The 16293-nt window shown below is 49.4% G+C and overlaps 1 protein-coding gene across 1 annotated transcript in view; it reads left to right on the top strand.

Moving 5' to 3' along the window:
• Positions 1–1385: 1385 nt before the first annotated feature.
• TMEM64 (transmembrane protein 64) overlaps positions 1386–16293 on the top strand; it is a 50339-nt gene continuing 35431 nt past the window's right edge. Inside the window, exon 1 of the mRNA XM_073679570.1 lies at positions 1386–2202. Coding sequence (XP_073535671.1) covers positions 1540–2202 — 663 coding nt within the window. The 5' untranslated portion in view covers positions 1386–1539. The remainder of the gene's footprint in view (positions 2203–16293) is intronic.

The following is a 16293-nucleotide window of genomic DNA, read 5'->3' as shown; positions in this document are numbered from 1 at the left end:
GGTATAACCCCCAACGGGAGGGGTATGGCCTCAGGGCAGAGGATGTGAATGATGTTGGGAGAGATGGTGTGTATGTCCCAGCACTGATGGTGCCGGTGCGACGAGGAATCACTGAGACGTGCAATTGCAGTTTTCACAGCTTTACTCACAGTTCTTTATCAGGTCCCTTGTGCACAGTTAGGACCACCCGAGCCGTGCTGCGTCCACCAGGTGCGGGACTCGGCCAACTCCCAGGCAGTTCCAGAGCGTGGTCCTGAGCTCCCCTCTCTTCCTTCCTACTGGCCGTCCCCACCAGGGACCCACCTTTGTCCAGCTCCCTCGGGCCTTCTGGTGGTGAAACCTTTCCCGGTTTCCCTGACCCTATATGGTATGCCTTCCTGGTGGATGTGGTGAGGGGTCGCACCAAAACTTGACCACGACCTCCGGTTCCTGGCTAAGGATCATTTGCCTTCACCAGTTTGGGATTCGGTACCCTGTTCTGCCAACCCTTCACCCGATATTCCGTGGGATCTTAGGGTTCCCTCTTTTCTTGCATCTCTGGGCCTTTCCTGGTGTTTCTGTTCCTCCTTCTTCTTCTTTCTCTCTCTCTGCCTCAGGCCTCCTCTCCAGGCCTGGCTCTGGAGCTGGGCCCAGACTGAGCCACAGCTCCCTGTCAGCCCTCTCTGGCTGAGCTCCTCTCTGCACAGACAGACCGAACTCCACACTGCTCTAAGATGGTGCCCACCTTATATACCTCCTTCTGACACCCGAGCCCAGGTGACCAGCAACCAATGGGCTCCTACCTATGCCCAGAGTCCCTCCCCTGTCTGCTCCTACACCACTAGGATATTCCTCCCCCCTCCCCACTCCAGCCAGGGACAGACGCTGTCGTACCTGCACATCTATCTGGTGGGAGTACCGTTGATCTGTCCCCCGGAAATGGGATGTATGTAGTGCATGCAGCTTACTGAGCTATGTTCCACACTCCATCCTTACCCGGGAGTGGAATACCACACCTCTGGATCGAGGTGCAATACCCCTGTAGCAGCCGAGTCCTCTTGGTGCTACATGAGCATGTGCAGAGCAACCACTAAGGGGCAGGAGGCTTGTAAGCATGTGCAGAGCAACCACTGAGGAGCAGGAGGCTTGTGAGCATCTGCCGAGTAACCTGTGGTTTGAGCAGAGCCACACATAAGGGCAGGAAGCTTGGGAGCATGTGCAGAGTAAGAGGGCTCTGAGCATAGTGAGCATAGCCACCACTGAGGAACAGATCAGGCACATCTGTATATTGTGGGCGGGGCTTGGTGATGGGCGTGACCACACGGCTTCGCCTTGCCATAAGCTACTTTACAATCACAAAGCAGAGAGGTGGGGACATAGTGTTCTAGTCCCGCCCACCTGCCAATCAGCAGGAGCTTCTCGTGACGTTGTCAGAGTCGCAGCGCTGTGGGAGCCGCGGCGACTTCTGCGCCTGTGTTGTGGTCGGTGTGCACGGCGCTGCGCGATGTGCCGGAGCCGGGCGGCCGGGAGCTCGGCCCCGCTGGAATCCGCCGCCACGATATGGGACTGATCGGCAGGATGTCGGGCTCCGCGCTGCAGTTCCTCGCCTCTCACGGCCGCCAGACCCTGGGCCGCTGGATGCACGGCCGGGAGGACAGCCTGCTCGCCGGCTCCGAGTTGGGGGAAGATGTGCGGCCGCTCATGCACACTGCCCCGCCACACGAGGGCGCCGCCTCTGCAGCTGCCGGCGGGGGGGATCCGTGGAGCTGTCCGGGGATGTGCTGGTGCCGGAGCCTGGTGCTGCTGTGCGCGGTGAGCGCCGTGTGCTGCGCCTCCCTGGCGCTGGCCCGCCACTACCTGAAGGACCTGCTGCTGTGGGTGGAGAGCCTGGACAGCCTGGTCGGGGTGCTGCTCTTCATCGTGGGCTTCATCCTCGTGTCCCTGCCCTGCGTGTGGGGCTATATCGTGCTGAACGTGGCGGCCGGCTACCTGTACGGCCTGGTGCTGGGGATCGGGCTGGTGATTGTCGGTGTGCTGATCGGCACCTTCATCGCCCACCTCGTCTGCAAGAAGCTGCTCACCCACTGGGTGCTGGCGAAGATCGAGAGCAGCCAGCGGCTGGGAGCCGTCATCAGGGTGGTGGAGGGCGGCAGCGGGCTGAAGGTGGTGGCCCTGGCCAGGCTCACCCCCATCCCCTTCGGCCTCCAGAATGCGGTGTTCTCGGTAAGTGGTGGAACTACAACTCCCAGCAGTGCCAGCGGTCATCTGCTGCGGTAACACTACAACTCCCATCGTGCGAAAACTTCCACAACTCCTGGAATAACTTTATGCTAGATTTCCCCTGCTGGTCTTGGGGGGACAGAGGGGCATTGTGGCCATGGCGGCCCTTGTCCTCCCAGATCTGTGTATGGAGGGCTGCAGGGTCATGTGGATGTGACTTGAGGATGGGAGATGGATGTCTGCACACTGGGACCCCCGATCACTACATGGGGGTCTCACCACATTACTAGGATCATTCAGTGATGATGCTGCCCTGCGCCTCTTACCAGTGCCCCCATAGACCTTATACAGAGCGGTGCCTGTCACCACCTATCTATTCCCACTTGTAGTGAGGGGCAATGGGGCGTTCAGGACCCCCAAGCACTACAATGGGGGTCTCCCTGCATGATCAGGATAACACTGGTGATGCTGCTCCGCGGCTGTTACCAGTGCACCCATAGACAATATACAGAGTAGCACTTGTCCCTGCTGATCCATTCCCACCTGCAGTGTGAGGGAATAGGGGGTTCAGGACCCCCGAGTACTACAATGTCTCCCTGCATGACTAGGATCATACAGTGGTGATGCCATCCTGTGCCTCTATTACCAGTGACCCGATAAACCTTATATAGAGCGGCGCCTGTCACTACCGATCCATTCCAACCTGCAGTGGGGGGGTTCAGGACCCCCAATCACTAGAATGGGGGTCTCCCTGCATGGTAAGAATAACAGAGTGGTGATGCCGCCTTGCGCCTGCAGTGCCCGATAAAGCACTTGTCCCTACCTATCCATTCTCACCTGCAGCGTAGGGAGCTCAGGACCCCCATTCTGGTAATCGTGGAGGGATCGGGGAAGGTGATAAATAGCCTCTGCATGTAAGCCATTAAATCTTAGAGTGGTGGTCTATACAAGACGTCTTAGAGGGGACTTTCTGCTCAGAGCCTCCCACCGTCAGGCCCCGTTCAGACTGGTCTATGTTGTTGTTCACATGTTTGTTTGTTTTTCTGACCAAATACTGTAGAAAAAAGAGACTGTCTGTTTTTGTGCTTGGAGCCATTGATCAGACCCCCACTTCAAAAAATATAGATTTCCTGAACCATTCTCACTTAAAAACTTTGTTTTTAGAAGTTTAAAAAACTCAGTGTGAACAAGACAGCCAGTGATCACATGGTGCACGGAGGGTCCAGGAGTGTTACATGACCTTTCATTTGATCAGTTTTCCCATCGTGGTCTTTGTAGCAGAGATGACCCCAGTGTGTGTGGCTGCCGGCGGTGGTCTAGGTTACGGATGCAGCTGAGCCAACTGCGCTGTTTCTTTAATTCTTCACTTGTGTGGCACACACAGATCTTGGCACGCTGCGCCAGCCTCCGCACAGATGGACGTGCTCTCCCGGCCACGTGGATGGGATGGGAACAGACTTTTCAGATGTTGCAGAGTTTTTCTGCACAGAAATCGATCTGAGGTGCGGATTTTATTACTTGATACAAGTTTTTGGCGTCTATTTTCCCCAAATGTAGGAGGGTGAAGTCCGATGATCCCACTACAAATCCGCAGTTGGATTATCTGGGATATTTCTTGCTGTAATGAATGATCAGCCGGTGGCTCTGTGCTGCCCGTGATCTGTGCCGGGATATACAGCAGATTATACACCGCGCGGTGCTAAGCTGGTCATGGATCCAGCGAGTGGCAGCTCAGTGATCGTCTGCAGACAGTCGGCCCTTCTTCTATTAATCTGTTGTTATTCTCTAATCGTAGATCTAGGAGGCCAGGTTTACTCAGCACTAAATCTGGAATGAAGGGTCTGCAGCTCGCTCAAACCCCCCTCCCCCCCCCCCCCGTGCTCCTTTCATACTCCTTGTAGGGGTGCCTGAATCTTTGTGAGACTCCACACTCCATTTGGGCTGTGTTCACATGTAGCAGATTTGATGTTTCCAGTTGCAGGAGTGTCAGCGGCTTTTACGCACATCAAGATGTGGTTTGCAGAAATCCATGCACCCGCAGCTGATCAACATTTATGCAACTGCCAATCAGCTGTGGGTGCATGAATTTCTGCAAACCACATCTTGATGTGCGGAAGAGCCCTGACACTCCTGCAACATATGGGCCTTGTATGGACCTGTCTTTTTTTTCATGTAAAAGCAAATTGTCAAAAAACAGAAAAAAAAACTTCATACCAGTCTAGATGATCCTGGAACTGTCCCATTTTTTAATACTCTTCACTTAAGTGGTTCTTTATCAGCATTCTGGCAGCACTATACGTGCTGGAACTTCCTTTCCCCTCACCTTGCATAAAAGTCCAACTCTGTTATGCTTGGTTAAATAGAGAGACAGAGACCAACTACAAGTTTTTGTTTGTATAGACCAGGGGTCTCAAACTCGGCTGGGTATATGGGCCGCACATGGAAAAAATTTGAATTTGGGGGGCCGCATTCTTTGTTCAATGTGACATTTTTAGTGATACCATTTTTTTTGTATACACCTTTTGAACATTTTTGCCGTGTTTATTTTTTATGGCTTGGGTCGTTATGGATGTGGCGATAATAAACGTGCACTTTTTTGTGTTTACTTTAGTTTACATATAAAACAGCATTTTTAGTGCCCAATATTTTTTCATGCTTTATTTTATTTTTTTATTTTTTTTACAATTTTATTTCCCCCAATTGGCCACATACAGTAATATTGTCTTACAATTAGCATCATATAGTAATAATGGAAAACATCTTGTTATGTTCCCCATCCAAGTCCCCATCTTGTACTAATGTGCCCCATCCAGGTCCCCATCCTGTAGCAACGTTCCCCATCCTGGCGCCCATCTTGTACTAATGTGCCCCATCCAGGTCCCCATCCTGTGGCAATGTTCCCCATCCAGGTCCCCATCTTGTGGCTCTGTGCCCCATCCAGGTCCCCATCTTGTGGCTCTGTGCCCCATCCAGGTCCCCATCTTGTGGCTCTGTGCCCCATCCAGGTCCCCATCTTGTGGCTCTGTGCCCCATCCAGGTCCCCATCTTGTGGCTCTGTGCCCCATCCAGGTCCCCATCTTGTGGCTCTGTGCCCCATCCAGGTCCCCATCTTGTGGCTCTGTGCCCCATCCAGGTCCCCATCTTGTGGCTCTGTGCCCCATCCAGGTCCCCATCTTGTGGCTCTGTGCCCCATCCAGGTCCCCATCTTGTGGCTATGTGACCCATCCAGGTCCCCATCTTGTGGCTATGTGACCCATCCAGGTCCCCATGTTGTGGCTCTGGTCCCCATCTTGTGGCTCTGTGCCCCATCCAGGTCCCCATCTTGTGGCTCTGTGCCCCATCCAGGTCCCCATCTTGTGGCTCTGTGCCCCATCCAGGTCCACATCTTGTGGCTCTGTGCCCCATCCAGGTCCCCATCCTGTGGCTATGTGCCCCATCCAGGTCCCCATCCTGTGGCTATGTGCCCCATCCAGGTCCCCATCCTGTGGCTATGTGCCCCATCCAGGTCCCCATCCTGTGGCTATGTGCCCCATCCAGGTCCCCATCCTGTGGCTATGTGCCCCATCCAGGTCCCCATCCTGTGGCTATGTGCCCCATCCAGGTCCCCATCCTGTGGCTATGTGCCCCATCCAGGTCCCCATCCTGTGGCTATGTGCCCCATCCAGGTCCCCATCCTGTGGCTATGTGCCCCATCCAGGTCCCCATCCTGTGGCTATGTGCCCCATCCAGGTCCCCATCCTGTGGCTATGTGCCCCATCCAGGTCCCCATCCTGTGGCTATGTGCCCCATCCAGGTCCCCATCCTGTGGCTATGTGCCCCATCCAGGTCCCCATCCTGTGGCTATGTGCCCCATCCAGGTCCCCATCCTGTGGCTATGTGCCCCATCCAGGTCCCCATCCTGTGGCTATGTGCCCCATCCAGGTCCCCATCCTGTGGCTATGTGCCCCATCCAGGTCCCCATCCTGTGGCTATGTGCCCCATCCAGGTCCCCATCCTGTGGCTATGTGCCCCATCCAGGTCCCCATCCTGTGGCTATGTGCCCCATCCAGGTCCCCATCCTGTGGCTATGTGCCCCATCCAGGTCCCCATCCTGTGGCTATGTGCCCCATCCAGGTCCCCATCCTGTGGCTATGTGCCCCATCCAGGTCCCCATCCTGTGGCTCTGTGCCCCATCCAGGTCCCCATCCTGTGGCTCTGTGCCCCATCCAGGTCCCCATCCTGTGGCTCTGTGCCCCATCCAGGTCCCCATCTTGTGGCTCTGTGCCCCATCCAGGTCCCCATCTTGTGGCTCTGTGCCCCATCCAGGTCCCCATCCTGTGGCTCTGTGCCCCATCCAGGTCCCCATCCTGTGGCTCTGTGCCCCATCCAGGTCCCCATCCTGTGGCTCTGTGCCCCATCCAGGTCCCCATCTTGTGGCTATGTGCCCCATCCAGGTCCCCATCTTGTGGCTATGTGCCCCATCCAGGTCCCCATCTTGTGGCTATGTGCCCCATCCAGGTCCCCATCTTGTGGCTATGTGCCCCATCCAGGTCCCCATCCTGTGGCTATGTGCCCCATCCAGGTCCCCATCCTGTGGCTATGTGCCCCATCCAGGTCCCCATCCTGTGGCTATGTGCCCCATCCAGGTCCCCATCCTGTGGCTATGTGCCCCATCCAGGTCCCCATCCTGTGGCTATGTGCCCCATCCAGGTCCCCATCCTGTGGCTATGTGCCCCATCCAGGTCCCCATCCTGTGGCTATGTGCCCCATCCAGGTCCCCATCCTGTGGCTATGTGCCCCATCCAGGTCCCCATCCTGTGGCTATGTGCCCCATCCAGGTCCCCATCCTGTGGCTATGTGCCCCATCCAGGTCCCCATCCTGTGGCTATGTGCCCCATCCAGGTCCCCATCCTGTGGCTATGTGCCCCATCCAGGTCCCCATCCTGTGGCTATGTGCCCCATCCAGGTCCCCATCCTGTGGCTCTGTGCCCCATCCAGGTCCCCATCCTGTGGCTCTGTGCCCCATCCAGGTCCCCATCCTGTGGCTCTGTGCCCCATCCAGGTCCCCATCCTGTGGCTCTGTGCCCCATCCAGGTCCCCATCCTGTGGCTCTGTGCCCCATCCAGGTCCCCATCCTGTGGCTCTGTGCCCCATCCAGGTCCACATCTTGTGGCTCTGTGCCCCATCCAGGTCCCCATCCTGTGGCTCTGTGCCCCATCCAGGTCCCCATCTTGTGGCTATGTGCCCCATCCAGGTCCCCATCTTGTGGCTATGTGCCCCATCCAGGTCCCCATCTTGTGGCTATGTGCCCCATCCAGGTCCCCATCCTGTGGCTATGTGCCCCATCCAGGTCCCCATCCTGTGGCTATGTGCCCCATCCAGGTCCCCATCCTGTGGCTATGTGCCCCATCCAGGTCCCCATCCTGTGGCTATGTGCCCCATCCAGGTCCCCATCCTGTGGCTATGTGCCCCATCCAGGTCCCCATCCTGTGGCTATGTGCCCCATCCAGGTCCCCATCCTGTGGCTATGTGCCCCATCCAGGTCCCCATCCTGTGGCTATGTGCCCCATCCAGGTCCCCATCCTGTGGCTATGTGCCCCATCCAGGTCCCCATCCTGTGGCTATGTGCCCCATCCAGGTCCCCATCCTGTGGCTATGTGCCCCATCCAGGTCCCCATCCTGTGGCTATGTGCCCCATCCAGGTCCCCATCCTGTGGCTATGTGCCCCATCCAGGTCCCCATCCTGTGGCTATGTGCCCCATCCAGGTCCCCATCCTGTGGCTATGTGCCCCATCCAGGTCCCCATCCTGTGGCTCTGTGCCCCCTGTGTTGTTCTTCACACACATAAAATAGAAAAAAAAAAAGATGATTTTCACCTGTCCTCCGTTCCCTCGGCGGCCTTCCTGCAGATGTGGCCCGCAGGCACCACAGAGTCCGACCCCTTGACGATCCCGACCAGGTCCAGGAGGAGCCGCCGACAGCAGCGCTGCATTGCCGCACAGAGACTGTCTCCCAGCACTGCATTTCCAATGCCAGCCGCTGGCCAATCAGAGGCCAGCAGCTGACGTCTGCATATGGCAATGACGTCATACTCGCTGCGCCGACACGCAGATATCAGCTGCTGGCCTCTGATTGGCCAGCGGCTGGCATTGGAAATGCAGTGCTGGGAAACAGTCTGTGTGGCAATTCAGCGCTGCTGGCGGCGGCTCCTCCTGGACCAGGTCGGGATCGTCAAGGGGTCTGTGCCTGCGGGCCGCATAAAGCAGCCTCACTTTATTGACAGATTATCACATTAACCAATGAGACGGATGTGTCTGACAGTACAGCGACCACTGAAGTCCATACTGGTGATGAGGATACCACCTTTTGTTCTTCTCTTTTTTCCTCCGCTTCTCTGTGCACAATCTTCTGTTTCTTCCATCTATTTTTAGTTTTGTTTTTTTTTATGCATCTTTTATGCTCAGACCTTAGAAATCACCTCTCTACTTGTACAGAGCTCCTCAGGTGTCTGCAGCGCGGCTGGTTCATTGTGACAGTGGTGATTTATAAGACTCGGGGAAAGACTGCTCCGCCACATTCCAGGCGTCTGACTGCGCCCCACAGCTGCCGACCCACCAAGGCAGATGTTTCAGAAGATTATTTTAGCAGCTGAAGATTTTTTTTTTTTCATTTTTCCTATAGGAATTGAATTTTTAAGCAATTTGTATTGTTGATGATTCATTTTATAACAGAATAACTCCAGCAATGTCGGTCAATCCAAAAGGTTAATAAGCCTGAATCTTTAAAGCTGCACTCCAGTGGAGCTTCTAATCCAAGGTCTCTGCCCCGAAGTCAAATGCATCCTAAGGCTATGTTCACATGCAGTTTTTACTGCATTTTTTTTTTTTTGCAACCAAAACCTCCTCTTTTGGCCAGGGCTGTGGAGTCGGTAAGCCAAACCTCCGACTCCTCAATTTCCATGACACCGACTTCAACTCCACGACTCCCTCATACATGGCTCATGTTTAAGTGATACATTTACTGTAGCACAGATTCATCTCAGCTAAAAGTCTAGACCCTTAGATCAGGTATAGGACAGACATTTATAGGACATTTCATAACTTTCCCAAATTCTTATGAAAAAAATATTACCCACAAACTGCATTGAATTACTGTACCCAATTTATTATATATTTTAGGAGCCAGAGTCAGTCCATTTTATACTGGCTACGATTCCAACTCCACCAAAATGGACACCGACTCCACAGCCCTGCTTTTGGGCTATTTTGCCTATTTTTGGGCATTTTTGTCTTTTTTTTTTCACTGAAGCATTTTTTCACTGAAAGAGTTGACATGCTGCAGATTTCAAAAGCGCTGCAGTTCTGAAATTCAACCAGGAATAAACCCACACGTGTGCAGGAGATTTCTGGAATCTGATAGCTTTTGCTGTAACATACAGATTCTCTGTGTGCATAATTAATGGACAACTATTAGGGCTCATGCAGACGACTAATAATCAGACGAGGGCTAGCCGGCATTTTGACTGACGGCACTCATCCCCACGTTATTCTATGGGGTCGAACACATGTCCAATTTTTTTTTCTCTTCCTTCCTTGGGCAGAGCTGGTCCATGGAAAAAAAATTGCTGCCTTTCTGAGTTTGATCCAATATTCATATCACACTCAGCCATGCAAGTCAGTGAGTGCGAGGACACCACCAGACTCCACTTGGATGACTTGAGTGCAGTCTGATTTCCACAGACTGACAAAGTTGAGAAGATGAAACTCTTCCCCCCCCCCCCCCCCATTTTCTTTTCATCCGAGAAAATCGGATCACGCTCTGATCAGATTGTGACTTACATAATCAGCCCGATTCTCTTGGATGAGAAAATATATGGTTGTCTGCACCCGCCCTTAGGATGCAGAATTATTCTGCAACTAAATGAAAAATGTAAATTTTTCATCTGTTGTTCATTTTCACCTGTTTTAAAGTGAGAATAACCAAACAGCTCAAAATGTACAAACAAAAATACATTTCTGCCACAGCCCCACAGACACTGTTCAGAGAGGTGACTGGTTTCCAACACTGCTAATCTCCCATTTAAGAAAGGCCCACAAGTTCCATAGTGTTGACATCCGGTCAGGAATGGGCCGTGTTACTTTTCTTCCATCTTTAGTAGTAGTGATTGTCCACTACTAGGACAACCGCTTCTTGATCTAAATGTTTGTCCCCAATAAAGCTTATACACCCTCCTGTGCCGGCGCCGTTCCAGCGGTGTCAGCACTCGCGGTCCTGGGACTCTCATGCTGCTGTTATGACACGTGACATCGGTGCCCGGTCAGCGCTGGCGTCACAGTCTTTGCCTTTGGACAAATCGAACATGAAGAGGATGTCCGGGCTGCAGCTGATCGCTCACTTCCTCTTCATGTTCAATTCAACAGGAGGTGGAGTCAGTGATGCCAGCACTGATTGGGCACCGGGGTCACATGTCACAACAAACGCACGAGAGTCCCGGGACCACGAGTGCTGACACCACTGGAACGACATCGGCACAAGAGAGGAATATAGGCTTCATTATTTTATCGGGGCCAAGCTTAGGGATGACCATTAATTTTCCAAGTAGTGGACAACTTCTTTAAGGCCTTTCCTGGCAGCTGAGCAGTGGAGACTTCGATGCTGTGATGGAGCATTGTCCTGCCTAAAATAATGGTTTTCTTGAAAGATGCAGACTTCTTCCTGGACCCCTGCTTGAAGAACGTGTCTTCTGAAACTGGCAGTAGGTTTGAGAGTTTATTTTGAGTCCATTTTCAATCCTAAAAGATTTAATTAGCTCGTCTTTAAGGAAGTAAGGCAAGATCAGGAAAGGAACAGTCAGAGGGAAAGTATAATAGAAACACGTCACCACTTCTGTATTTATCACCCACTCCTGGTTTTGGCTTATAAATACTGAGGTAAAAAAAACCTTGCCAAATACTGAACGTGTGAACGTGGCCGTACATGTGTACTGCACAAGTCATGTTGTAGCCCGTCCATGGATCTGTAGGACACTTTCCTTACGTCACTGATATTAAGTTATGATTTATGCTTGTTATACAATGTCTATGTAGCCCGTAGGCTTGTTGTCTGCAGGAATATTAGACATGTTGCTTTCTTTTGAAGAGCTGCTTCTCATATTTGCAGCTTGATATGGTTTTGGGCTGTAGCTAACATCCACTCCGATTTCATCAGCCCCATATAGTGTAAATGGTAAAGTTGCCAACCCGGGCAACCAAAAGCCCTGTGCTGGTCACTGGGTTGTGTAATTCACAGTAATACATTTATTAAGTGTCTAAAAGGAAAACTAGCTTTGTCGCTCATATTAACCAATCACAGCACAGCTTTCATTTCATAAACTGATCTGGTAAAAGGAAAGCTGCGCTGTGATTGGATGCAATGGGCCATGAAGACCGTTTTCCTTTTAGTCACTCTTGATAAATCTTCCCCAAAGTGAATGTCCACATGGACTGGAAAATGGCGTATTTGTGGTGGATGTTACACCTCTGAATTGAAAGGGGGTGTAATATGTGGTGAAGATTAACAGAAGAGAGAATTCATAGTGAATGAAAAGATCCAATAAAACTGGGCACGGGACCCTCATTCTCATGGTGGCCCTGTAGTTTGACGAGTACCTGGGAGCTTTTCCTGGCATATGTAGCAGACATAGGGATCTGACACTTTGGGCCTTGATTCATCATTTGCACTTTTTATTAAAGGGGTTGTCCAGGTTTGGGATGAAAGTCTGCACTCACTCTGTGACTTGCTTACTTCTGAATCCTCACTGCGTGCGCACCGCACACTGTCACGATTCTCCAGTACCAGCGGCAAGAGCAGGCGATTATATGCCATTGGCATACTTGCGGTCACATGCTGACTAGACGTGTGCAGCCTCGCTCAATTCACTTCTGTCGAGCACGTCTATTCTGAACGTGACCTCCCGCTCCCAACACCAGCAGTGGAGAATCCTGACAGCGCACATTGTACGTACAGTGTGATGGTTCACAAGTCCGCAGTCGCATAGAGCGAGTGCAGACTTTCATCCCAAACCTTGACAACCTATTCAGCTCCCTTTTTTTTTTTTTTTTTTTTGTGTCTTGCGGTGTATTGTATACTTTTTTTTTTTTTTTTCAATAACCCATTGACAAACAAAAATACTGTTTATTTTTGTCTTTAATTCTTATTTATGACCCAAAAATCCCCCCAGAATAGCCTTCTCTATGTCAGAGGTTTAGAATATATCTTAATGTACTTTGTATTCATTCACAGAGGCAGCGACATGTTAGCGCCGGCGGTACAAAGGTTACAAGACACTGGTTAATTAGTATTTAGTTATAACTTTTTTTCATTTATTACAAAATACTGACGACTGATCCATTCCTATGGCAATAATAGGTTACAGAATAAACCATAAAAATCTAATATAAAACAAAAGGGGATAAGCATCTGCCAGGCGCCTGTTGGGGGCCGGTCACCCATAAAAACCAAGGATCGGCACGCTGGACTTTAACAGTCCTTCTTTACTCCGATACGACAGAGATGGTCGGCTGGTCCTGTGGAAATCGCCAGTTTTAGCGACGTTCATCTTGTGTGTGGGAATATATAGTGTTGTCATTGGTGGGAGTATAGATTGTGTGTGAGGGTACGTTCATATGGGGTGGATCCACTGTGGATTTTCCTTTCGCATTTTCTAGTGGAAAATCCACTGTATATTACAGTACTGGTAAAGTGGTCTCAAGTTATAACAAATCTTACCCACTCGCTGCACAAAAAAAATCCAAACGGAAATTAATTTGTTGAGTGAGTTGCAGATTTTTTGCATAATTTCCACATTGAGTTCAAAGAGGAATTTAAACTCCACAACCATCTGCAGAATCCAGAACTCCAGAAAAAGACGACACTTTTTTATGCAAAGTTTTAAAAAGTTCTATGGCTGTGATTTATAAGACTGTGATTCATAAAAATCAATAGGAAATCCACACCAAAAATTTCTGTTTATGGAAACTGTGAGCAAGCTGCTCTTGACAGATCTTTACGTACAGGAGGGACTGTTTTGATTAGCTTGGAAGCTCATTAAAGAAGTGCTCCTTCTTCTCCTCCTCCTCCCATCAAAGTTTTTATCCTCTTAATATATTGCAATCATCATATTTACTGTGTACTTACAATTGCTCATTTTGCCTTTCTACCCAGCAAATTCTTCTTTTTTTTTCTGCTCTATGTAGAAACCGGAAGTCTCTTGACCCTGCATTTATCATTCCCCTATTCAACTCCTGACCCAGCTGCTCCTCCTCCGCCTGGGACTTTTGCAGTGACTCATGACTCTTACAGGGAAAATTGACCTCCTGTTTCTACATAAAGCTTAGATGGATTCAGCTAGTCAGTGTTCAATCACATGATGTCATAGACCTACTGGAAAACAGAAGAATTAACTGGGTAGAAAGGCAAAATGAGCAATTGTAAGTACACATTGCTTTATAATATGATTGTAATTTATTAAAAGGATAACATTTTTGTAGGAAGTAAAAGTGCTCTTTAAGGCTATGTTCACACACTTTGCTGCAAATACGCTGACAACTTTTCTCTGGCAGGAAAACAGCTGTGTCAAAAATGCAGGTTTTCCTACTTTTTTTGGTGTGTTTTTGCAGCATTTTTTTCACCACCCATTACTTCCTATGGGTGAAAAAAATGACATGCTTTTTTTTCCCAAAAGTGCAAGCAAGGCAGAAAATACGCTGCAAACAAAAAGCAACGTGTGTGAACAGAGAATTCTGGTTTCTTATACACTTTGCGGGTACTGCCAGACGCAGCTGAAAATTTGCATAAAAATCTCCTGCAAAATACACAGCAAAACACAACGTGTGTGAACATAGCCTAACTCTTTCATTTATAATTATATGGCAGTTCTCCCACAAGCTGTAGGTTCTGCCGATAAATGTTTATCCAGCTTGTTGACTGTTTAAATTTGACAGCTGATTTATTTTCAACGCTAAAGAGCGTAAAAACTAACTGAAAAATTTATTAAAATGGCAATGAAGATAATGATCATAGGTTATAATAAACCCTGGTTTATATTACTCATCATAGTTACAGAGAATCTGTCATCGGGTTTTTGCCACCTAATCCGAGAGCTGCATAATGTGGAGACACACTTACTGGGCCGATTGCTGTAGTTTTAATAATCTCCTGCTGATAAAACAGTGATTTTTTTTTTTTTTATCACTAAAGGAATAGTAGCACTAGTGCCATTTAGTCCTCCATATTCATGAGCTCTATATAACCCCACCCCCACCACAGATTGGTAGTTTTCTGCCTATGCACAGTGTACACAGAAAGTTGCCTATCAGTGCTGTGGGTGGGGTTATGCACAGCTGAGGATTTAGAGAACTGCTAGATCTGCAGCTGAGAAAATGGGGATATTAGAACTGCAGTAAGCAGCCCTGAAAGTGATACATCTCTGGAATCAGTGTCTCTACCCCTACGTCATGCTGCTCTCAGATGGGGGGGAGCAAACACTTGATCATAGATTCCTTTTAAATTAAGGTGTTTTCGCTCCTGGGAAATTTATGAACTTTTGAAAGGTTATGCCATAAATGTCCCATACATGGGGTTTCAACCACTTGTACCCACATCTGTCTTGAGAGCTTGACCCTGTTGTGCACTTTCAGCAATGGAGAGGAGGCCACACAAGCGCAGCTCTCTCCATGAATTTCTACCATTAAAAATGGTATAGTGCTGTGGAATATCTTGGTGTTATAGACAGGGCTGTGGAGGTGGAGTCGGTATAAAATGGACCGACTCCGACTCCTAAAATATATAATAAATTGGGTGCAGTAGTTCAAAGCAGTTTGTGGCGAATATTTTTTTCATAGGAATTTGGGAAAGTTATGGAATGTCCTATAAATGACTGTTCTATTCCTGATCTAAGGCTACATTCACACACAGCTTTTTTGCTGCGTTTTTTGAGGATATGTTTTTCAGCTGCAAAAGCAGATCAGCTTTTTTAAAAACCGCATCACCTGAAAGGTTTTTGAGCTCATAGATAATGTTTTCAATAGCAAAAGCAGATTAGAAAAACGCCGCACAAACTGACATGCTCATTCTTTGTGAGGATCGGTGTTTGAGCCCAAAAACGGATCCTCACAAAACAATGTGTCTGAGTGTCATCTTGAAACCCATTGACTTTGCTGGGATGCCCAGAGACGCTGCATTTTACTGCAAAAAACGGATCCACAAAAACGCTGTGTGTGAATCATGGCCGTAGCCAGCGAGGGGCAGGGGGCAGATATGTTTAAAAGACAGCTCATACAGCTTGCTGTGAAGGACGGTGTACCATTATTATTTGCACAACCAGCTTTTACAGCTCTTAATGGAGAAATGGCCCGCAAACTTGGTGTTTCTCTGGAAAGAGAAAGTATTAGAAAATTAGTGATTGAAGAAGCAAACAAAAGGAAGATCTTAAAAAGACTCAAAAGACGCTTCATGTTTCTTAAAATGGATGCCTGCACACGTCACAGAGTGAACTATTTTGCCATCAATGTTCGATATGTTACCAAGACACTGGCAGTAAAAGATCCTAAAGCTCCTCACAGCAGCCAGGTTCTCCAGGCCTTAGTGGAAAAAGTTCTGCAAGATTACGAACTCAAAAAAGAACAGGTTCTTGCTATTGTAACGGACAATGCTTCAAACATGATAAGTACAATTAAACTGATGAATGAGAGGAATGAACAACAGCTAGAAGAAAATGTAGGATTCAGTATGTTTGGGATGGAAGGCCACAGTGCTGTTCATGTAACTGAGGAACAAACAGATATTACAACAGAAGAACAGCAAAATTATACTTTAGAAATAGATGATCTTGTTGAAGCTGCTTCACACCTCTTTCCTATTCATCACATGCGCTGTGTTGTGCACACACTGCAGCTGGCAATGAGAGATAGTCTGCAAGAGGGACATGCTGGAAATCTGACTGGAAAAGTGAGGAAATTGGTTATTGCCGCCAGAACCCCTAAAATTGATTCCATCTTGAAGAGACGTGCTGGGAAAGGGGCAATTGTGGATCAAGCCCCTCGGGGGGGCAGCACTTATTTAATGATTGAGCGATTG

This window comes from Phyllobates terribilis, unplaced genomic scaffold, assembly GCF_046119375.1.
Source record: "Phyllobates terribilis strain yellow unplaced genomic scaffold, ASM4611937v1 Scaffold_4__5_contigs__length_816908805, whole genome shotgun sequence".
In the NCBI taxonomy this organism is placed as follows: domain Eukaryota; kingdom Metazoa; phylum Chordata; class Amphibia; order Anura; family Dendrobatidae; genus Phyllobates; species Phyllobates terribilis.
This window is presented reverse-complemented; position numbering and strand designations above follow the sequence as displayed.